This window comes from Equus caballus, chromosome 10 (assembly GCF_041296265.1).
Source record: "Equus caballus isolate H_3958 breed thoroughbred chromosome 10, TB-T2T, whole genome shotgun sequence".
Lineage (NCBI taxonomy): Eukaryota > Metazoa > Chordata > Mammalia > Perissodactyla > Equidae > Equus > Equus caballus.
In genome coordinates, this window is record NC_091693.1 from 47,240,632 (window position 1) to 47,258,024 (window position 17,393).

General features: G+C 39.7%; 1 protein-coding gene across 4 annotated transcripts in view; it reads left to right on the forward strand.

The window, feature by feature from the left end:
- HTR1E (5-hydroxytryptamine receptor 1E) overlaps positions 1-15,898 on the forward strand; it is a 73,822-nt gene extending 57,924 nt beyond the window's left edge. Inside the window, exons 3-5 of one of the 4 annotated variants that reach the window (XR_011422076.1) lie at positions 7,258-7,377; positions 10,518-11,853; positions 12,529-15,898. Coding sequence is in view for 1 of the 4 variants with exons in the window: in XM_070223536.1 (XP_070079637.1) it covers positions 10,704-11,801 (1,098 nt within the window). In the remaining 3 variants the exon portion in view is untranslated. Of the gene's footprint in view, positions 1-7,257; positions 7,378-10,517; positions 12,045-12,528 lie in introns of those variants that run through there. The other 3 variants (XR_011422075.1, XR_011422074.1, XM_070223536.1) reach the window with 3 other exon arrangements.
- The last annotated feature ends 1,495 nt before the right edge of the window (positions 15,899-17,393 follow it).

Consider the following 17,393-nt stretch of genomic DNA (forward strand, 5'->3'; position numbering starts at 1 on the left):
ACCATATTTTGCTTTCAAACCTGGACGTTTCATTCTGTACCCAACTTTCCTCTTCTACCCATCCCACCTACATCTCCTGGCCTCATTAAAGAAATTTCATTCACCTTCTTGCCTTTGACACCTTTTCTGGATTTGTCTTCTAAACAACAATCCCTTCAAAATTACTTTGTGAGTGAACATAACTGACTTAATGGGTAAGGAGGCATATATCTACTTGCCACATGATCTTTGTGTAGATGGGAAAAACTATTTGTATAACTTGCCCTTTTTCTCTCATCTTTGCATAGAAACATACAATTCTGTTTCCAAAAGATCCAAGGAAGACAGGGGCATAGCTTGTGATACAACTGGTATAGATTTTCTTAAAAACAGCTCTTAAAATCAAATGCACAAGCAAACTATGAATGTTTACTAAGGAACTAGGTTAAATAGACTGACAATGTGTAATATTTTTATCAATATGTATTGGGTTTACATTATGTTACATCAGTTTTATTGCTTAAGAATAAGTTTTAACTGGATGGATTAAACATTCAAAGACACAAACACAAGTAAATATCCCTTAGTTCAATAGAGAGATAATAAATCCATTAGTATATCAACATATGAGCATGCGCAGCAAGCAGTAGGTTGAACAAATGTTTATTGACTATCTCTCAGGTCTCAGGAAATGTGCAAGCATTTCAGCAAGTGCTGTCTCATTTAATTCTCTCTATAAACATGTAATGTAGATATAATTATCCTCATTTTTCAAATTGTGACACCAAGCTTCCAAAGATTAAGTCACCCAAGGATAATTGGTGTGTTACTGAAGGTAAAGAATATTAGCTCCTTTAACTGATAAACCCCAAAATATCAGTAGCTTAATAAATAAAATGTTATTTCTCACTCATATCACCATCTAATGAAGTCAGAAGTGGGGAGAGGTAGTATTCTGCCCCACATGGTCATTCAGGACCCAGGATACTTCCATTCCATCCAAATGATGGATGGAGATTGAGAGTAAGGATAATACATTAGAAGTTTTGGTAGGCCAGGCCTAGAAGGGGCGCACACCACTGCTGCTCACATTCCATCCCAAAAAGTGATCGCTATCCTGTTAATAGGGAAAGACTGAATGCTTTCTCCCTAAGATAGGGAATAAGGTAAAGATTTCTGCTCTCACTACTGATAATTGACGTAGTACTGGAAGGTCTAGCCATTCAATAAGGCAAGAAAAGGCATACAGATAAGAAAAAAGAAATAAGTCTTCCTATTTGCAAATGACATGATCATCTATATAGAAAACTCCGAGAATCTAGCAAAAAAGTCCTATAACTAATAAGTGAGTCAAGCAAGGTTGCATAACACAATGTCAACACACAAAATCAATTGCATTTCTATATCCTAAAAATAAACATGTGGAAACTGAAAATCAAAACACAATGCCATTTAAAATCACTCCAAAGAAAATAAAATACTTGAGTATAAATCTAACATAACATGTGTGCAGGACTTGTATGCTAAAAATTACAAAATGCTAAGGAAATAAATAAAAGAAAACTCAAATAAGTAGAAAATAAATAAAAAGACGGTAGAATTAAAACCAAGCATATCAATAATTACAGTAAATGTAAATGATCTAAACATTCTAATTAAAAGGCAAAAAATGTCAGACTGAATAAAAATGCAAGACCCAACTAGAGGCTATCTATAAGAAACCCACCTAACATAAAGACATAGATAGTTTAAAAGTAAAAGTATAGAAAAAAGACATGCCATGCAAACATGAATTAAAAGAAAGCTAGAGTAGCTGTAATAAAATCATACAAAGTAAACATCAAAACATAGAACATTATCAGGGATAAATGGAGACATTACATAATGATATAACAGTCAATTCATCAAGAAGACGTAGCAATTATAAATGAGTATGCATCTAATAACAGAGCTTCAAAATACATGACTCAAATATTGACGGAACTAAAGCAGAGATTGGCATAGCTGGAGATTTTAACACTCTTCTCTCAATAACTGATAGAACAAGTTGACAGAGCATCAGTAAATGTATAGAAGATTTGAACAATGCTGTCAAGAAAATGACATGGAACAATCGCAGAATACACATTCTTTTTAAACACACATATCACCAAGATAGACTATAAGCTGAGCCATAAAATGCCTCAATAAATTTCAAATGATTGAAATCGAACAGACTGTTTTGTGAGCCTGATTATGATAGAATTAAAAATCATTTTAAAAGAATCTATAAAATCCTTAAATATTTTGAAGTTAAGAAATGCACTGTTAAATATTATATGTCAAATAAGAAACCATAAATGAAATTAGAAAATATTTTTGACTGAATGGTAATGAAAATATAAATACTAAAATTTGTAGAATGCAGCTAAAATAGTGCTTAGAGCAAAATTTATAATTCTAAATGCTTATATTGGTGGTGAAAAAAGTTTTAAACTAATTATCTTAGCTTCTACATTAAGAGACCAGAAAAAGAAGGGTGAATTAAACCAAAGTAAGTAAAGAAAGGAAGTAATAAATATAAAGGCTGAAAGTAATTAAATAAAGAATAGATAGTGGAGGAAATCAAGTCATTCAAAGCTGATTCTTTGCAAAGATCAATAAAATTGAAAAATCCTACTAGACTGATCAAAACAAAAAACCAAAATTACCAATATCAAAATCAAAGAGGGAATATCACTATAGATATTACGGGCATTAAGACGATATGAAAGGAATATTATGACTAACTTTATGACTGAATTTAACAACTTAGATGAAATGGACAAATTCCTTAAAGGACCTAAATCACCAAAAGTGACACAAGGATAGATAGAAATCCTGAAAAGTCCCATATACATATAAAATTTAAAATCCTCTCACATGGAAAACTCAAGATCCAAAGGGATCCACATGTACATTCCATCAAATATTCGCAAAAGAAATGACATCAATATTTCTCAAACTCTTTCAGAAAGATTTTAAACTCATTTGTTTAAGGCCAGCCTCGCCTTGATACCAAAACTATGGAAGATCAATTCAGGCAAAGAAATTTTCAGACAAATATCTCTCGTAAAGATAAACACAAAAATCCTTAACAAAACATTAGCAAATCAAATCCAGCAATATACAAAAGCACAATATATCATAACTAACTGGGGTTTTTCCAAGAATGCAAGATTGGTAAAGTCAATTACTGTAATTTACCACATTAACAGAACAAAGAAAAGATCATAAAATCATCTAAATAGTTGAAAAAGATACATTTGATAAAATTAAATACCCACTTATTATAAAAACTATCAGCAGTTTCAGAATAGAGTAAAATTTCCTCAAACTAATAAAACGGATCTAAGAAAAACCTTTGCCAATATCATGTTAATGGTGAATAATGAACATTTGCCCCTCTGATAGTGGGAACAAGTTAAGAATGTCTGCTTTCACCACTTCTATTCAGCATTCTAAGGGGCTCCTGGTCTGTATGATAAGGCAAGACAAAGAAATAGAAACGATAAAATTGGAAAAGAAATAAAATTGTCTCTACTTGCAAATGACATGATTGATTTCATAGGAAAATCATAAGAATCTACAAAATATCCACTAGGATTGATAAAAGTATTTAGCAAGATAATAGATTCAAAATTGATATTCAAAAATCCATTGTATTTCTCTATACAGGCAATAAAAATGGAATCGAAATACAAGTACCACCTACAAAAACATCAAAAATATTAAAATACAAAGGGATAAATTTAAAGAAACTCATGCAAAACTTCTGTGCTGAAAACTACAAATATTACTGAGAGAAATTAAGAAATACCAAAATAAATGGAGAATGCTATTTTGTTCATGGGCTGGAGGACACACAATATGGATAAATTTTAACTCCTTAAATTAATGTATAATTTCTACACAATTGCAACTAAAACTCCAGCAAGGTTTTGTGGAAATTGACAATTTGATTCTAAAATTTATATGGAAATCTGTAGAACCTAGAATAGTCGAAACAATCTTGAAAAAGAAGAACAAAGTTGGACTCACACCACCTGATCTCAAGACTTTAAAAGCTACAGTAATAAAGACAATGTTGTATTGGCACAAAGGTAGACCAATGAAATAGAAGAAAGGGTCTAGAAATAGACTGACACATATGTGGTCAATTGATTTTTAACAAAGGCACCAAAGCATTTCAATGAGGAAAGAAAGTCTTTCCCCAAAAAAGTGCTGAAATAACTAGACATCCATATGGGGGGAAAACAAACCTCAGTACCTACCTCACATCCAAATGCAAACATTTATTCAAAAGAGATCATGAGCTGTTGGTTTGCAAATTCTGGAATTTCCTGGGTGAAATCTGAAATTGGCCCTAAGCCCAGGGGGCAAGGAGAGACCAAGGAAAGAGACAGACCACTCCAGATTGGTAGGTAACACATTTAACAAGCAAGAGGACTTACATATGAGGCTTGTCTTGGGCGACATGAGGTGAGTAGATCTCTGTATGTACCTGCCAGAGTCTTACAAATTTATCAGAGGCCTCAACGGGGCTCAGTCCCGTTTACCAGCCGCGTTGCTCTCTCAAAGCTGCATCCTTGAAAATGGCTCCCACTGTGGAAAGAGTGGGCAGAGCATACGTTCCAAGGACAGGGGAGGGGCTGAGGAGCCTCCGATTCCTGCGTCCAGCTCATGGCCAGCCACAGTCACATCCTCACGGTGACCTCCTCCAACCTGAACATAAAGGCTAAAACTATTGAGCCTCTAGACAAAAATTTGGAAAAATATCTTTGTGGCCTTGAGGTTAGAGAAGACTTCCTAGGAAACAGGAAGCTCTGATCACAGAGAGAAAATAGATAACTTCGACTTTATCAAAATTAAGATCTGCTTATCAAAAGACATTGTTAAAGAATACAGAGGCAAACCACAGAGTAGAAGAAAATGCTCACAAACACTGTTCTGACAAAAGACTTGTGTCCAGAATATATAAACATCTCCTAAAACTCTATGTGCTCTGTTTTGGCTGAATTTTTACAATGATAATGTTTTCCTGTTATTATGAATACGATAACTTCATAATAACCACATGTCATGTCCCAATCACAATTTAAATAAATAAGAAAATAGGAATAAAGGATCTCACACTCTAGGGGCTGGCCTGGTGGCATAGTGAGTGGGTTTGCACGCTCCACTCAGCGGCCTAGGGTTCACTGGTTCAGATCCTGGGTGTGGAGATGGCACCAATCATCAAGCCATCCTGAGGCAACGTCCTGCATAGAAGAACTAGGAGGACCTACAACTAGAATATACAACTATGTTCTGGGGCTTTGGGGAGAAAAGAAAAAAAAGAGATTTTAGCTCAGGGCCAATCTTCCTCACCAAAAGAAAAGAAAAAAAAAAGCATACCTTAAAGAAAAAAAAAAGAACCCCACACACCAGTATCTCCTCTACATCTTCCTTTGCTTCCACTGAAGATCAAGTTGAGAAATAAAATTAGTAATATGAGGGCAAGCTGCCATTCCTGAAATAACAAAAGAGAAGACATTGGCACATATTGGAGATTTTTTAAAAAAATGATTTGAAGAAATTTGGGCAAAATACAAACAATCAAAGAAGAGATGAAAGAATATTTATGGTGAATTATTAGTAGTTATTGAAAACCAATAGAAGACTAGATAAGATGATGAAATTAAAAATGAGTTGCGTGCTCATTCCCGCCTCACCTGGTGCTCTGCCTGCCCCTGGGGTGGTAGAAATCAGAGGCTCTGAAGCACCCCAGTAAACGGAGCAGCACACTGACCTGGTTGGTTTCAAGTGATTCTTGATGAGGATTTTTAGGCTGCTTAATTTTAAAACGGTTTATGACAAGGATTTGTAGGCTGGTTACTTTTAAAACTACAGATAAGAAGCAGGCTCCGAGGAGTGGAATTTGCTTGCCCTTTGATCAGAGACAGTTGTATTTGTGAAGGAAATCTCCATGCCTCCCTCTCTGCGCCAGGAGGAAGGGGGGATGGCCTTATCTCTGGAAACTCTTAATGGGGAAGGCAAGAACTTAAGTTGTTTACTGTATGGCAACCTCATGTAACTGACCCCCCACCCCAAAATCCTCCTTTGTCTTTAGTTGAAGATAGTATTTGAGTGGTGACTTCTGCCATTTACTCAATCCCGTTTGATTCTTATCTAAAAGTTGTGGGACTGCCCAATGGCCGGACCCTACCGGCACTGGTACAATTTTAACTTTTTTTTCTTTGTCTCGTAAAGAGATAACTCACATACCTATGCCTTAAATTTAGCTCTAACCCTCAACTTGGGGCAGCAGAAGCTCTGACTGCCCATGGGTCCTGTCCCCATGCTATTCTATACTATTCTCTAAATAAAAGAGCACTACTGCCAGATCTTAAGAGTCTAAGAAATCTTTCTTTCGACTCCTCGGCTCACCGACCCTGCATCAATTCTCTCTTATTCATAATTTTAATGAAAAACCTTTAAATGTGGCTGTGCCTGCACTGGTATTTTCCGTGTCATAATTAGAGGAGAAACTAAAGGTTAAACACCCCCCAGAAGTGCCCGCATCAACTCCTGATGGGATGTGTCCGTTTTCAGCTATGGTTATTGCAGTTAATTTTCCATTCCGGTGGACTAATACAAGTTTGATGTGTTGATATTAGCATTTGGATTGATTCTGCAGAAAGCGTTTTGAGTTAAGTGTTATTACAGTTTCTCCTCCCCTACTACGTGAAAACTAAAGAGATTTAAGAGATGTTCCGACTCTATTTAACCAGCGCTGTTCTAATTAGAAAGCATCCTGCCTCCTAAGGAGTTGGTAATGATTATAAAACCCTGTGTTATTTTCTTAAGAAGGTAAAAGGAAGCCAAGTCAGTTGAGGCTGGATCATTTCCTGAGTATGGCTGTATCTTTGGTCCTTCCCTGCCCTCAACATGATCCCTTAAATGGCACAAGAAATTCTTACCTGGTGTCCCCAGGCCCCGCTGACTGACTCCAGCCTCCCCAACTACTGCTCTCCTGCTTCCACTTTTACGTTTCATTCACTCCAAAAATGCTCTCTCTCCTGATGTAAAGGATATTGAGTGTAGCAGCAAAGAAAACTGTAAACAGATTCATTAAAAGAAACAATCGCCCATCTGAAAAGGAAAACAACCTTCGCCTCACGTCTCCCTCCACAGCTACCAGCTTATTTCTCTGCTCCCCTTTTCAGCAGCTCTTGAAGTAATTGCCCTCATTCACTGTCTCTGTTTCCTCTCCTCCAGTTCTTTCTTGAAACCACCACATTCAGCCTTTCGTCTCCACCGCTGCGCCACACTCTCATACCGGTCATCCATATTGCCCAGCCAAATGGTCAAGTCCCTGCCGCCCACTGCCTGTCAGCGGTATTTACACAGCTCATCACTCTTTCTTACCGGACACACTTTCTTCCCAAGGTGTCGGGACAGAATTCTCTCCCCTCATTCTCCTCCACTTCAGGAGCTGTTCTCCTCTGCTTTGTGGGGTCTTCCTACCGACCTGACCTTTAAACGGTGACGCGCTCCAAGGCCCAGACTTGTCCAATCTATCATTGCTCCCCAGGGAATCTCACCCAGCCATTCAAAAGAATGTGTGATACACGTCGTTATGGGGCAAACTTTCAGGGCTGTTTTTAAATGAAAAAAGATGAAAAATGGCAAGATGGATGTGTGCAGAAGTTTGGGACAGAACAACACAGATTAGAATACTTAACTCCTCCTCTGAAAGGCTTGGGCACAGAGTAAAACAGTAAGTCACATTAAAGAGCTGACAACGTAGTCCCCCCAGACTGTAATGTTTTTGCTGGTTTAACTAGAGGCAGTTCAAAAGATCAATCAGGCTTCCATCCCACTCTCCAGAAATGGACACTCTGTTGAGGGGAATGAAAAATAAATAGTTACAAAATAAGCAACAAAATGGTGTCACCAGAGAAATGACAATTAGGAGTTATGGGAGCTCAGTAAATAGAGCAGCTCTTCTGAGTTCTATGAAGCAAAATTATTTCTGATTTTTTTTACTGCATGTTTTCAACATAACCACATTTCCCAATTGCCTCTATTATCAAATTGAAATTTCTAAAGCTCTCTGTGCCTTATCCATGCTATTTATTCTCTATTCTCTCAATCTTACAATCGAAGTGGGAAAGCCTTTTTATTGAGAACTACTCTATCTAACAAACCTCCAGAACCCAGGGAAAGCATAACTAAGGATTCATATTTGCAGGAAGAAACAAGTTTATTTCATTTCACTAAAAAGAAAGGGATCAAAATAAACCATGGGACACAGCGAGAAACGTAGATAAGCGCCCCAAGCAGCTAGCAGACGACTGGAATCTGAACCCAGGGCTGTCTGATTCCAAAGCCCATACTCTTTCAATTTTGTAGCCTGTCTCAAATATAAATGCACATTTAAACTGACTATCAAAGGAGAGAAAGGTACCCATGGGGAAGAGAACATTCAGTTTACAAGAAAGAGGTGATTGTTGGTGGAGCAAGTCGCCTGGAAGAACCAGAGAAACCCTAGGCACACCCAAAACCAGCAACGTCCACAGAGACGCTGTAAGAGCCTAATGCAAACAGAGGCAGGGCCAGTCTCATGTAACTGCAGAAACATACAGACTCTTTTAAAAATAATTGCCTCATTTTTGGTCTTTAGTGAAATCATCATTTTCTTGTATTTTCTACATCTAAAGAATAAATGGCACCCTTTCCCCTCTTCCTGGTTTTGCCCTGTGGGAAGGAGAAATTGCATCCAGAGCTGATCTCACCCAGGCTGCAGGTTCCGATTCCTGCCCCCACCCGCACCCCCGACTTCCAGTCCCATTCCACCCAAAGACCCCGCCCGCTTTCACTCCCACCTCATGCATCTCATCTGCTCCTGCCGTCATGCTTCACTAACATCATTGGGTCTGTCAGCCTAATCCACATCAATCTGTTTCCCTTCTTCTTTTTTGTTTAAAGATTTTTTTCTTGTGATGAGAACTTTATTTAATGCTTTTTGGTGAGGAAGATTGGTCCTGAGCTAACATCTGTTGCCAATCTTCCTTTTTTTTTTTTTTCCTCTCCAAAGCCCCCATATGTAGTTGTATATCGTAGTTGTAAGTCATTCCAGTTCTTCTGTGTGGGATGCCACCTCAGCATGGCTTAATGAGCTGCGCATATGTCCATGCCTAGGATCCAACCTGTGAACCCCAGGCCACCCAAGCAGAGCGCACAACCACCCACTCAGCCACTGGCTGGTCCCTGTGTCCCTTATTTTTGTCTTTTTTTTCTTTCTTTCCTTTTTCTCCCCAAAGCCCCCTGGTACATAGTTGTATATTATTTTAGTTGTGGGTCCTTCTAGTTATGGCATGTGGGATGCCGCCTCAGCATGGCCTGATGAGCGGTGCCATGTCCGCGCCCAGGATTCGAACCGGCAAAACACTGAAGCGGAGTGCGAGAACTTAACCACTTGGCCACAGGGCCGACCCCCTGAGTCCCTTCTTAAAACTGCTGAAACACCATTTTTTCTTTGAAGCTTTCATGGACCTAATCTCACTGAGTCAAATCGGAAGAGTTGATTGGTGTTCTAACCACAGCCATTAGCAGTGAATATTCCTATGCAGATTTTAATTGTCTTGTTCTCATGAATAGATGCTTATATTTGACTTGACTTTTTAAAAATTCCTTACAGTTATGCATTCAGTAAATGTCACTGACTGTCTCATTGACTGCCCAGCTTAATCACAGCCATCCAGCTAGACAGATGACAGACAGCTGATAGACAGATGATAGCTAGCTAGCTAGCTAGCTAGCTAGAGCTAGAATACAAATGTTAACCAAAGCTAAGCACATTTTTAAAACGTAGAGATCTTTGAGCTTGGAGATAATGCTGTTTCACAGTCGATTTACTGTAGTACTGTGAGAACAATTTGCCATAAACATCAAAGTAATGTTATATGCTTTTTTCTCTCTTTTCTCCAAAGAAATGCACAGTGGGATATGTAAAATGTCAGAAATAATTAGACAAAATAGCACAATCCCATTGTGACACTAAAATACCTCTGGAGTTGAATATCTGCTGTGAAACTTTCAAATCTGGTTTGAAGGCTGCTTATTATAAACAATATAATTTTTTCTTTAATGTAATGGTCCCAGAATTTAAAGCAATATAATGTGAACATAAGTCTCCAAATGTAAAAAAGCCTTTTTATATATAAACATACACATAAAATATACATAAATATTTTGTACATAAATATATATATAAAAGAATAAATATAATAAGAAAGTAATTCAGGTGGCAAGATAGACTTAAAATTTGGTAACGTCTTCAGCAGAAGGAGTTTGGGAACTTTGAAAAAAAAGTATTCTTTCAGGACTAAGGTAAAGATGAAGTTTACAATCAGAGAGGAAAAGGAAAATCGTATCAAAAATATGTAAAGAATTTAGGAATGCCAAAACATTATTGTTTTTCTGAAAAGAATATGGCTTTTTCATTCATTAACCAGTAGCGTACTGTTTTCCAGGAACCCACCATTCAGAAGAAATACTGGGGTGCTTCCCTCTACCCACACAAAATGGAACACAAGAGACTACATAGCTGAAGAAGTTATAGCCTCCTTACAAATGAGAGACATTCAAGTCTAAGTAGTCTCCAGCTAAAGATAAATAACCAACAGCTTCTCCACAGCATAGATTGGAACGGGGAAAACATGAACATCACTAACTGTACCACAGAAGCCAGCGTGGCTGTGAGACCCAAGACCGTCACTGAGAAGATGCTCATTTCCATGACCCTGGTGATCATCACCTCCCTGACCATGTTGCTAAACTCAGCCGTGATCATGGCCATTTGCACCACCAAAAAGCTCCACCAGCCTGCCAACTACTTGATCTGCTCTCTGGCTGTGACGGACCTGCTGGTAGCAGTCCTGGTGATGCCCCTTAGCATCATGTACATTGTCATGGACAGCTGGAAGCTAGGGTACTTCGTCTGTGAGGTGTGGCTGAGTGTGGACATGACATGCTGCACCTGCTCCATCCTCCATCTCTGTGTGATTGCCCTGGACAGGTACTGGGCCATCACCAACGCTATTGAGTATGCCAGGAAGAGGACCGCCAAGAGGGCTGGACTGATGATCCTCACCGTCTGGACCATCTCCGTCTTCATCTCCATGCCCCCTCTGTTCTGGAGGAGCCACCGCCGACTCAGCCTGCCCCTTAGTCAGTGCACCATCCAGCATGACCACGTCATCTACACCATTTACTCCACACTTGGGGCATTTTATATCCCCTTGACTTTGATACTGATTCTCTATTACCGGATTTACCACGCAGCCAAGAGTCTTTACCAGAAAAGAGGATCAAGCCGGCACTTAAGCAACAGAAGCACAGACAGCCAAAATTCGTTTGCGAGCTGTAAACTTACACAGACTTTCTGTGTGTCTGACTTCTCCACCTCAGACCCCACCACAGAGTTTGAAAAGATCCACACCTCCATCAGGATCCCTCCCTTTGACAATGATCTCGATCATCCGGGAGAACGCCAGCAAATCTCTAGTACCAGGGAGCGCAAGGCAGCACGCATCCTGGGCCTGATTTTGGGGGCGTTCATTTTGTCGTGGCTGCCATTTTTCATCAAAGAGTTGATTGTAGGTCTGAGCATCTACACCGTGTCCTCCGGAGTGGCTGATTTTTTGACATGGCTTGGTTATGTTAATTCTCTGATCAACCCTCTGCTCTACACAAGTTTTAATGAGGACTTTAAGCTGGCTTTTAAAAAGCTCATTAGGTGCCGAGAACATACTTAGACTGTAAAAAGCCAGAAGGCATGACTTTTACCAGCCTCGAGAGTGGACGGGGGTAAGGGGTGCCACTCATTAATTCTCGAACATAATTGGTTCAGGAGAGTTTGTAAGTATGTGTGGTCTTGGTTTTTGTTTGTCTGTTGTGTTCTGTTTTGTTGGAGGCTTGTTCTTTCGTGTATTGTTTTCTACCTCTGCTCTTATCTGTGGTACTTAATTTCAAATAAACGTTATCATACAAAAACAGAATTTCATGGAAGTCATAATAAGGTGAAACAGTGAATACTTTTTTTTAGCCATTTCAATTAAAAAATGCAAAAATAAATCTTTATTTGCAGAATTTCTTATTACTTATAATTCAAATATCTGATAATTTGCCCCTGTGTGGCATTAAATCTGAGATCATGTCTCCAAATGCTTACAAATTCCCCTGGGAATTGCATGATTACATAAAGCATAAAAAAAAAAGTGATGTGCTGTCATCTACTGCTTGCAGACCTGAACTAAAGTCATTTACTATGACTAAATAGCCCACTCCTTTCAGGCACAGATAGTACAGCTGGCATGCCCTTTTTAGTTCGCAATTAAATACGCTTCCTCATTCTCTAAAAAGAACCTAGAATGAATGCATGGGCATTTTCCTAGGTCTTTGACTATGAATATGAAACATAAGCAAATAAGATTATAAAATAATAATCTAAATTGGTCGATGTGTTGTTGTGTTTCCTGACAGACACATTGGGCCTCTTCCAATTCTGAGTCCCAGCTAAGCCTCGAACACACTCTCTCTCCAGCAGGATTAAAGTGGGAGTGCACGTCAAATTTGGAGAACTTTTAAAGCAGCTTAATGGAGTACAGTCATCAAACGAGGGAATATATTATCTGAAGAACTTTCTTGGAGAATGTTACGCATTAAATTACCGGTTTTGCACTTGGAAAAAAAATTAAAAGTTGACAATCGATGTTTACAGCAGAGGCCACCCAGCAGGAAATGAGGATGGAATTGTGTCTCCTGGAATCCCTGTAGCTTCCACACTAGACTGCACCCTGGGGCCAGGAGACTGCGGGGGGGACCCGAGGCCACACGGTGCATGGCCGGACTCAGCCTCAGCTGACCTGGAGTGACCGCTCTAGTCATGTGGAGGAACTCACGACTAAGTCAAGAGTGATGAGAGAAAGGACTGAAAGTCTGTAAATTCTTGCACACTCCTAAATAAGTGACTGTTCTAAACATCTGCTCCTCATCTCTCCTCCACAGCCCCGTCCGTCTCCTCACTGTCCACAGATCGTCTCTCTTTGTTTACTGAGAAGACATTGATTTGCCCTCTCTCCATCTCCACCTTTTAGCCCTTAAATCTATCCCCTCTCAACTTTTTACTAACTTTGCTTCTTCCTCTCTCTCTGTCTTATTTTTGCTCTCCTTCTTACCCCCTTCTCTCCCCACTCTTCTTTAATCTCACCTACTAATTTGCTCAAGTCTCTTGGACACTAGAATAAACTTCCTCTGGCCCTACTTTGCTCTCAAGCTCTTGCCTCATCTCTCTCCTAACTCCCTCCCTTGAGTCTCTCCAATCATCAATCCAGTCGCTCTGCCTTCCCTTCTCACCTTCCACTGACTTTTCTATTCTTTACCATCTGAATGTGCCCCTCCCAGTCCTCCCAAAACTGCTCTCCCAAAGGTCGTTGATGACTTGCCAATAGGCAAATCTGGTGGCGTTGCCTCTGTCCGTATCTACTTCCCATTCTCACATCAGCTAAAACAGCTAGCCATCCCTTTCTTGTTTAAGCCCTTCACTTCCAGGATACTTTACTCTCCAGGTTCTCCAACTACCTCCTATTCTTCACCTCCTTTTCTTCATCCTGGGGCTTTGTCCTTAGCTCTCATCTCCTGTGTATTCATACTCCATCCCAACCTCCATCATTTCAACAATTAGTTCCATGCCCATGGTTCTTAAAAGTGCGTCTTTAGTTCTCAAACTCCAGACCCATGAATTATGTCTGGTGAACATCTCCCTATGAATACTCTGTCAATGCCTCAAACAACCTTTCTAAACTGAACTCAAGATCATTTTCCCTCCTTCTCCTCCTTCCACCTTCTCAGTCTCAGATAACAAGATGACCATGCTTTTTGTCATTCATGTTAGAAAAATGTGACTCTCTTTGTGGCTTGTCTCTCACAGACAGTCTTACAGTCTTGTCCATTTGCCTCTACAGAAATGTTTGTGTATGCTCCCTTCTTCTCCAATAATTTGATTCTCTCACCCAGACCAATCTTACCTGATCCACCTACCACTGGACTCGTCAAGCTGCAACTCTGCTCCCACACACCTGCCAGATACATCTTCCTAGGACAGTGGTGCTCAGAGTGGCATCTCCAGACCGGCAGCATTAGCATCATAGTTCCCAAGTGAACTTATCAAAAATGGAAATTCTAGGGCGCCACTGAAGACCTACTGCAGAAATTCTGAGAGTAGGGGGCCCATCAATCTCTGTTCTAACAGGCCCTCCAGGAGACCTGGTGCACTCTAAAGTGTGAGAAGCACTATCCTAGACCTGCTGATTTTTAATTGCAGTACTCAAATCCTCCACTGTTTCCTCGTCAGTATAAAATAAATTAAGATTCCTTAGTATAATATTCACGGCTCCTTCACTATGTGGCCTCACATTACCTTTCCAGGGTTATATCTCGTCACTCTTCTGACCCACCTCATACTCTTCATACTGTGTTTTCTGAGCTCCTCTAACATTTGTTCCCACTGCTCCAGAAGCTTGACCCCATGGCTTCCCATCCTTCTTCCACCAATCCTTCCTCATGTAGCTCAAGTGCAATCTCTTCTGTAAAGTCTTCCTGAGATCCTCCTTTCTGCTCTGTTACTAAGGAAGTCCTCTCTCCAGGCTCTATGCTCCCATTGAACCTCATTTGTATCTCTATTATTATATGCATCCCATCTTGCAGTGCATTTCATTGTGTATTTCTCCTGTCTACCCTAGTAGATTGTGAGCTCCTTGAGGGCAGGAACTGTGTCTGTTTCATCTCTGTATCCCTATGAACTCCCACAGTGTTTTACACACAGTAGGCACTTGATAAATGTCTGTTAATGTGAGTGGAATTATGTCCCTGGAAAAGAAAATATAAATGTGCCGTCTTCTTTCAGTGAGAAAACCAAACTTCTAAAATCCTATGGTGCAATATTGACTTCTTTCTTTCCCAAAAGTTACCCTACCATTCCCAGCTTTGTTCCCAAAAAAGCTAGGAAATACTTCCACGTGGAAAGAAAGTGGATTTCTCATTGAATATAAATGAATGTCCTTTATTAGTTAGGATTCAGGTGAGGCTGCTCTCAAAGAAGAGACCCCAAAATATAGTAGTATAAATGAGGTAGTTTCTTTCTCTCTGACCTGAAAGTCAAGAGGTGGAAGGGCATCCCAAGGTGAGTGGGGGACTCTGCTCCACAATATTATCCAAGGACTCAGGTTCCTTCCATCTTGTGGCTCTGTCCTGCCCACAAGGCTTATCCCATCTGCATGGCAAAAGCTGACATACCATCACATCCACATTCCAGTCCATAGGAAGGGAGAGAAGCGGAGAGCAAACCATTTCTTTTTAAGGCAGTTATGTGGAAATTGTACACATCACTTCTGCTTATATTCCATTGACAATAACTTGGTCCCATGACCACCCCAAGTTGCAAGAGAGAACAGGGGAGTAAATCTCTAGCTGGCCAGCCATGTGCCTTGCTGAAATTGAGGACCTTATAATAAAAGGAAGAAGAGAATGAATGCAAGGGGAGAATGAGCAGTTCTGCTGCAAAGAGATATTGGTTTCTGAATGTGCAGCTCAAATATTACCGGACAAGTCAAACTGGCTCCCCAGCCAGTGGTGATCTGTATACAAAGATCTGAGATTTAAATTACGGGTGATTTGACTGAGATTGTACATGTGCTGAAAATCTGGAATTTGTCATGACTATAATATGTAGAAATTATATGAGCAACTCCCTTGCTTTTCCATCATCCTCCACATATCATTGAAAATTCTTGGCAATTATAAGAGTTTTAAAATTTTAAGAGTCTAAGTAAATAAAAAACAAAGAGAAAATGCATAACGGATTTTCACTTACTCATTTTCACTAACTCATTTCCTACTACATAAGTCGTAATTAAATGCGTTTCTCTCACCTCTACCTACCTCTGCCCTTAGCAAAGAAAAATCTGTATATATTTCCTAGTATAAAACAAACCTGTTGGAAAAAAATCTGTTATTTGGTTTACTCATTTAACCGTTAGCACTAGCTGCTATTGACCACTATTGCCCTTTTAAAGATTTTATTTTTTCCTTTTTCTCCCCAAAGCCCCCCGGTACATAGTTGTGTATTCTTCATTGTGGGTTCTTCTAGTTGTGGCATGTGGGACGCTGCCTCAGCGTGGTCTGATGAGCAGTGCCATGTCCGCGCCCAGGATTCGAACTGACGAAACACTGGGCCGCCTGCAGCGGCGCGTGCGAACTTAACCACTCGGCCACGGGGCCAGCCCCCACTATTGCCCTTTTAAATTAAAACTTGCGTGAAGTAACAGTATCTTCTGATATGGTCAGTTTTTCCAGCATTGACACATTAAAAGTAAACCCCAGTGGTGACATTTCAGTCACCTGCATTAACTGATAAGTTAGGACTTCCCAGTTTGTGTACTTGGTGAAAGAATCCTTGGAGGTAAGTCACTCCTTCGTAGACCCAGTAAATGCTTTGGTTATGACAAGTGGCAATAAGAATCCCTCTTAGCATTGCTACCACTCTCTGCTTAAGATAATGCTTAGGCCTCCTATCCTTATGAATTTCAGTTTGAAAACTCTGATAATTATGTGCAAGGTAAGTTCCAGAGCGAGGTCCAGCAACCGTGCTGGTAACCAGCACAAGTCATTTTAGGTTCAACCATCACATTGGTCTCAGTCTACAAATGTGTATTTGCTGTGCTTGCTTAGTTTTTAAGGTCTACTATACACAACTTTTAACTTCATTGTGTACAGTATTTGCAAAAGCTGTGAAAGCATCAGGAAAGTAGTGGAAAGAAGCATGTGAGTATAATAGAAATACAAGTAAAGGTAATTTTTTTAATTAAAACTGCTGAGAAAAATGACAACCATTGCATATGAGAGTGAGATCAAATCTTATTTAGTTGTCAAGGGCCACCATCTGCAACATGTGAAAAAGCGCTGTGCCTAAATTACTGACTACAATCAGCAGGAAATGAGGAGAAGTGATTAACAAAATGGGAAAATGTCTGAGTGTCACACAGTAGTTCTGAAAGATGTTTGGGAATGTGGATGGGCATGTTTAGTTATCTAAATAATGGCATTCTGTGGTAGGAGACAAGGAGGCTAAATCCTGCAATAAAAAAAAAATCAAAGAATTGCTCCACCCAAAATACCAATATCGCAGTATCGCCACCCACAGAGAAACTCAGGAGTATCAGCATCAACGTGGGCTGCTCAATAGCCTAGTATTAACTCAAGAGTTGGCTAGGAATTATCTGAGGAATTAAAGACCAAACATGGTGAAAGTGCTGCTTATGAACTTTTATTGCAAGTCATGGAGGGTTTCA